This window comes from Somniosus microcephalus, chromosome 1 (assembly GCF_052327205.1).
Source record: "Somniosus microcephalus isolate GS21.2 chromosome 1, FLI_Smic_1.0, whole genome shotgun sequence".
NCBI lineage: Eukaryota > Metazoa > Chordata > Chondrichthyes > Squaliformes > Somniosidae > Somniosus > Somniosus microcephalus.
In genome coordinates this window covers 5,078,120-5,084,920 of record NC_140987.1, presented here as the reverse complement: position 1 = coordinate 5,084,920, position 6,801 = coordinate 5,078,120, and the positions used below count along the sequence as shown (strand labels likewise).

At 59.9% G+C, this 6,801-nt stretch overlaps 1 protein-coding gene across 3 annotated transcripts in view; it reads left to right on the top strand.

Moving 5' to 3' along the window:
• The first annotated feature begins 1,171 nt into the window (after positions 1–1,171).
• Positions 1,172–6,801, top strand: part of LOC147123900 (sperm flagella and cilia-associated protein 2-like) — a 72,392-nt gene continuing 66,762 nt past the window's right edge. The window contains exon 1 of one of the 3 annotated variants that reach the window (XM_085995639.1): positions 1,172–1,698. In XM_085995639.1, coding sequence (XP_085851765.1) covers positions 1,538–1,698 — 161 coding nt within the window. In that variant the 5' untranslated portion in view covers positions 1,172–1,537. The remainder of the gene's footprint in view (positions 1,699–6,801) is intronic. The other 2 variants (XM_085995549.1, XM_085995459.1) reach the window with 2 other exon arrangements.

Sequence of the window (6,801 nt, the reverse complement as noted above, 5' to 3'; positions counted from 1 at the left end):
CGGCTGGTACACTGAGCACGGCCAGGGGCAGCACCAGAGGGGCTGGTACACTGGGCACGGCCAGGAGCAGCAACAGAGGGGCTGGTACACTGGGCACGGCCAGGAGCAGCAACAGAGGGGCTGGGACACTGGGCACGGCCAGGAGCAGCAACAGAGGGGCTGGTACACTGGGCAGGGCCCGGAGCAGCAACAGAGCGGCTGGTACACTGAGCACGGCCAGGGGCAGCAACAGAGGGGCTGGTACACTGGCAGGGCCAGGAGCAGCAACAGAGGGGCTGGTACACTGAGCACGGCCAGGGGCAGCAACAGAGGGGCTGGTACACTGGGCACGGCCAGGGGCAGCAACAGAGGGGCTGGTACACTGGGCACGGCCAGGAGCTGCACAGAGGGGCTGGTACACTGGGCACGGCCAGGAGCTGCACAGAGGGGCTGGTACACTGGGCAGGGCCAGGAGCAGCAACAGAGGGGCTGGTACACTGGGCAGGGCCAGGAGCTGCACAGAGGGGCTGCCTCACACAGCTCAGGCTGTCCTCACTCAGACAGGACTGAGCTTTTCTGAGCTGCAGTTACCATTCATCATTGCAACTATGTGACTGCCTGACTGTTGAGGGTTGTGTTTGATGTAATTTTGCAGGTGAATTCCCCGTGAGCAAAGTGTAGTAAAGAGCGGGTAGAGACCCCGCGATGCCAGGTCTCCGCCCCATTTCCATCACCCCAGAATATCCGGGAGTGGGGCTGAGTGCCAGGGCCAGTTGTTGAGTGAGGTGGGAGGGGCTGTACCCGGCCCCACTGACCCATACTCCACCGGTCGAGCTCCCATTTTAGGGGCCATCGGACCGACGCCGAGCCCCAGTCTGATTGGAGAGGCAGAGGTAGCGCCCAAAGCTAAGTCCCAGGCCAGGGACTGGTGCTGAAAGCCTCGCCCCTGCTGTTTTCATGCAGTAGCCACTGCAGCCCTCACACCATATCTCAGACACGCACATACACACACATATTCACACATACATGTTCACACACACACAGACACAGACACACACACACACTCACATATTCACACACACATACAGACATACACACTCACATATACACACAGACACACACTCACATATTCACACACACATTCACACACACACACCCACATATACACACAGACACACACACACACAGACACAGACACACACAGACACACACTCACATATTCACACACACAGACACACACTCACATATTCACACACACATACAGACATACACACCCACATATACACACAGACACACACACACATAGACACACACGTACATATATATACAGGCACACAAACACATATACAGGGTGCAGAGCATCGCAGCTAAGCCTGATGTTGTCCTGAACAGTCACTCTGCACTGATCGGCTGCAGGAACCCTGGCTGATTTCTCCCTCTGCACCCCACAGAGTACTGAGCAACGCAGCCCCACACCAGGCCAGGCAGTGCCTGCCGCCCACTGAGCAACGGGGGCTGTTTGAGAATCCTTTCCCTTCTCTATCGGATCCATAGTAAGATGCAGTTTGGTTTATTCCCAGTGCTGGCGGGCAGGACACGGCTGGAGCTGATCAAACTGAAGGCCATGACGGTGGTCCAGGAGCTCAAATCAAAGGCACAAGAAGTCTTCACAGTCATGGAGGACAGGCTTGGGACCAGATTCCTGCAGGAAATGGAAAGGTACTCACGATGGGGTTCAGGGTATGGCAGCAGGTGAAGGTTTCCAGTAAAGGGAAGGTTTCCAGTAAAGGGAAGGCCTCCCCCGCTCCTTCCCCTCCCCCGCTCCTTCCCCTCCCCCGCTCCTCTCGCCTCCACCACCCCGCCCCACCCTTCCCCCCCGCTCCTCCCTCCCCCCGCTCCTCCCCCCGCGCTCCTCCCCTCCCCTTCTCTCGCCTCCCCCTCCCCCCTCCTACCCCCTCCCCCGCTCCCCCCTCCCCCGCTCCTCCCCCTCCGCCCCCCACCCCCGCTCCTCCCTCCCCCGCTCCTCCCCCCCTGCTCCTCCCCCTCCTCCCCCCCGCACCTCCCTCCCCCCTCCTCCCCCCACCGCTCCTCCCCCCCGCTCCTCCCTCCCCCGCTCCTCCCCCTCCTCCCCCCCGCTCCTCCCCCCCCGCTCCTCCACCTCCCCTCCTCCCCCCTGCTCCTCCCCCCCGCTCCTCCCCTCCTCCCCCCCTGCTCCTCCCCCCGCTCCTCCCCCCCCGCTCCTCCCCCCCCGCTCCTCCCCCCGCTCCTCCCCCCCCGCTCCTCCCCCTCCCCCCTCCTCCCCCCGCTCCTCCCTCCCCCGCTCCTCCCCCTCCCCTCCTCCCCCCCTGCTCCTCCCCCCCGCTCCTCCCCCCCGCTCCTCCCCCCCGCTCCTCCCCCCCCGCTCCTCCCCCCCCGCTCCTCCCTCCCCCCGCTCCTCCCCCCCGCTCCTCCCCCCCGCTCCTCCCCCCCGCTCCTCCCCCTCCCCCCTCCTCCCCCGCTCCTCCCTCCCCCGCTCCTCCCCCTCCCCTCCTCCCCCCCGCTCCTCCCTCCCCCGCTCCTCCCCCTCCCCTCCTCCCCCCCCGCTCCTCCCCCCCGCTCCTCCCCCCCCGCTCCTCCCCCTCCTCCCCCCCCGCTCCTCCCCCCCGCTCCTCCCTCCCCCGCTCCTCCCCCTCCCCTCCTCCCCCCCGCTCCTCCCTCCCCCGCTCCTCCCCCTCCTCCCCCCTGCTCCTCCCCCTCCCCTCCTCCCCCCCCGCTCCTCCCCCCCCGCTCCTCCCCCCCGCTCCTCCCCCCCCGCTCCTCCCCCCCCGCTCCTCCCCCTCCTCCCCCTGCTCCTCCCCCTCCCCTCCTCCCCCCCTGCTCCTCCCCCCCCGCTCCTCCCCCCCGCTCCTCCCCCCGCTCCTCCCCCCGCTCCTCCCCCCCCGCTCCTCCCTCCCCCGCTCCTCCCCCTCCCCTCCTCCCCCCCCGCTCCTCCCCCCCCGGTCCTCCCCCCCGCTCCTCCCCCCCCGCTCCTCCCCCCCCGCTCCTCCCTCCCCCGCTCCTCCCCCTCCCCTCCTCCCCCCCCGCTCCTCCCCCCCGCTCCTCCCCCCCCGCTCCTCCCTCCCCCGCTCCTCCCCCTCCCCTCCTCCCCCCCCGCTCCTCCCCCCCCGCTCCTCCCCCCCCGCTCCTCCCTCCCCCGCTCCTCCCCCTCCCCTCCTCCCCCCCGCTCCTCCCCTCCCCTCCTCCCCCCCGCTCCTCCCTCCCCCGCTCCTCCCCCCTCCCCTCCTCCCCCCCCCGCTCCTCCCCCCCGCTCCTCCCCCTCCCCGCTCCTCCCTCCTCCGCTCCTCCCCCTCCTCCCCCCCCGCTCCTCCCCCCCCACTCCTCCCTCCCCCCTCCTCCCCCCGCTCCTCCCCCCCACTCCTCCCCCTCCCCCTCCTCCCCCCGCTCCTCCCTCCCCCTCCTCCCCCCTGCTCCTCCCCCCTGCTCCTCCCCCCGCTCCTCCCCCGCTCCTCCCCCCCACTCCTCCCCTCCCCCCTCCTCCCCCGCTCCTCCCTCCCCCGCTCCTCCCCCCGCTCCTCCCCCCCGCTCCTCCCCCCCCGCTCCTCCCTCCCCCGCTCCTCCCTCCCCCGCTCCTCCCCCCCGCTCCTCCACCCCCCGCTCCTCCCCCCCACTCCTCCCCCTCCCCCCTCCTCCCCCCGCTCCTCCCCCTCCCCTCCTCCCCCTCCACTCCTCCCCCTGCTCCTCCCCCTCCCCTCCTCCCCCTGCTCCTCCCCCTCCACTCCTCCCCCCGCTCCTCCCCACCCCGCTCCTCCCCTCCTCCCCCCCTTGCTCTTATTGTGATGGGAGTGTTCCATCTCTGCAGTAACACTGCAGTGCGTGTTCTCATTGTGGTTTGCTTTCATGTGCAGGAAAAGTTCAACAGCAAACACAAAAACACTCGCAACTTCAGCAAGATTTATAACACACACAGGTTACAACACGCAAACAGGCCATTCGGCCGTACCAGTCCGTGTGGGTGTTTACCCTCCACACCAGCAAATAGTTCTAATCACATTTACCCGCCCTGTTCCCAAAACCCTTCCTCACCTTTCCTCCATCCCCCTCTCCAATCTAATCCTGAATATTGACACAGTTTCTGCCTCAACCACTGACCCTGGGAGTGAATCCCAGACCCACAACTCTCTGAAGAAGTCTGTCCTGCCCTCTGTTCTAAATCTCTCGCAATTAATCTTGTCTCTCCGGCCCCTCCTCCTGGGCCCCTCCACTACAGGAAACAGTCTGCCTCTCTGTATCCTGTCTCATCCTTTCATCATTTCAAACATTTCTATTATATCGTCCCATAATCTGCTTTGTTCAAATGAAGAAAGGAACAATTTTCTTTGTATTTATATTTCCTCACCCCAGGCAGCCTCCTGGTGAATCTGTGCTGCACCCTCTCTACAGCCTCAAAATCCTTCCAATAGTGTGGAGCCCAATCAAAGAATCATAGAACTTTATGGCACAGAAGGAGGCAGCGGCAGCATGGATACGGAATTGGCGAAGTGACAGGAAACAGAGAGTAGTGGTGAACGGTTGTTTTTCAGACTGGAGGAAGGTACACAGTGGTGTTCCCCAGGGCTTGGTTCTAGAACCACTGCTTTTCTTGATATATATTAATGACTTGGACCTGGGTGTACAGGGCACAATTTCAAAATTTACAGATGACACAAAACTTAGAAGTATAGTGAACAGTGAGGAGGATAGTGACAGACTTCAGGAGGACATAGACAGGCTGGTGGAATGGGCGGACACGTGGCAGATGAAATTTAACGCAGAAAAGTGTGAAGTGATGCATTTTGGTGGAAAGAATGAGGAGAGGACATATAAACTAAATAGTACAATCCTAAAGTGGGTGCATGAACAGAGAGACCTGGGGATATATGTGCACAAATCGTTGAAGGTGGTAGGGCAGGTTGAGAAAGCAGTTAAAAAAGACTTACGGGATCCTGGGCTTCATAAATAGAGGTATAAGGCGGATTTTGTCAATGGGGAGCTTTTGGAGGCGGGGCTCCCACTTTTTGGGTTGTAGTCCCGCCTCCATCGACTTGTGGCCAACCCACGCTATTTTCCCTTGATTGACCTTGTTAAGCCCTCCCAGCGGACTCAGCAGGCCAATTAAGGGACACCTGGTTACTGGTGACGTCAGCGATTGACATTTCATCTGTCAAGAGCTTTTGACAGATGAAAAATCAGCGTTTGACAGCTCTGTGAAGCTGGTCAAACACGGACAATCTGTCTTCTAACTTGAGTCCTTCTACTCAGACTCAGTTAGAGATCTCTCCAGACCAGAAAGCAGAGGCTGCAGCTTTTGACAGTTCAGCGGCCATTCTGCTTTCTGTGCCGGTGAACTGAGGGACTCCCGAGAACTGAAGGAAGGAAGCCTGCAGGAGAAAGTAAATGTGAGTAAAACTTATTAAAACACTTTACACTTACCTCACGCACTTACCTCCGCACACATGCACCCATCACTCACCTGCACAACAGACATCTCGACCCCACGGTCCGCCTCGCGAACTTGGCGTGGCTCAGAGCCGTCAGGAAGCCCACACTTCAGGGCTAAAAATAGGGATTAGGCAAAAAACTGCCCGTTAACTACCTGTTAACAGGCAGTTAATTGGCACTAATCCCCTTCCCGCCTCGGGGAGGCGGCTCCCAGCACAGGTCGGGTACTTGCCTCCTGGGACATTGGCACAGAGGCGGGTTGGGGGCGGGATGGGTTCCTGCCCCCCAATTCTGCAATTTTCCCACCACTCCCGCCTCCAAACCCGCCTCCTCGGGGCTTGGAAAATCCAGCCCATAGAGGACAAAAGTGTGGAAGTTATGATGAACCTGTATAAAACACTGGTTCGGCCCCAACTGGAGTATTGTGTCCAATTCTGGGCACCGCACTTTAGGAAGGATGTGAAGGCCTTAGAGAGGGTGCAGAAAACATTTACGAGAATGGTTCCAGGAATGAGGGACTTCAGTTACGTTGATAGACTGGAGAAGCTGGGGCTGTTCTACTTAGAGCAGAGAAGATTGAGAGGAGATTTGATAGAGGTGTTCAAAATCATGAGGGGTCTGGACAGAGTAGATAGAGAGAAACTGTTCCCATTGGCGGAAGGGTCAAGAACCAGAGGACACAGATTTAAAGTGATTGGCAAAAGAACCAAAGACGACGTAAGAAATAACTTTTTTACACAGCGAGTGGTGGAGACAGATTCAATTTTATTTTTCAAAAGGGAGTTGGATAAGTATCTGAAGGAAAAATATTTGCAGGGCTGAGAGTCGGCACAGGCTCACGGGCCGAATGGCCGCCTTCCGTGCTGTAACCATTCTATGATTCAACCCATCGTAAGAACATAAGAACGTAAGAAATAGGAGCAGGAGTAGGCCAGTCGGCCCCTTGAGCCTGCTCCGCCATTCAATAAGATCATGGCTGATCTGATCCTAACCACCAATCTACTATCACAGAACCATCTCCTGAATCTAACAGAATTAGATCGTGTCTGTGCCAGCCGACAAAAAGCTGTCTAACCTAATTCCACTTCCCAGCTCTTGGTGCATAGCCCTGGAGGTTACGGCACTTCAAGTGCATATCCAAGTAATTTTAAAATGCGATGAGTGTTTCTGCCTCTACCACCCTTTCAGGCAGTGAGTTCCAGACCCCCACCACCCTCTGGGTGAAGAAAGTTCTCCTCAACTCCCCTCTAACCCTTCTACCAATTACTTTAAATCAATGCCCTCTGGTTATTGACCTCTCTGCTAGGGGAAACAGGTCCTTCCTATCCACTCTACCTAGGCCCCTCATAATTTTATACACCTCAA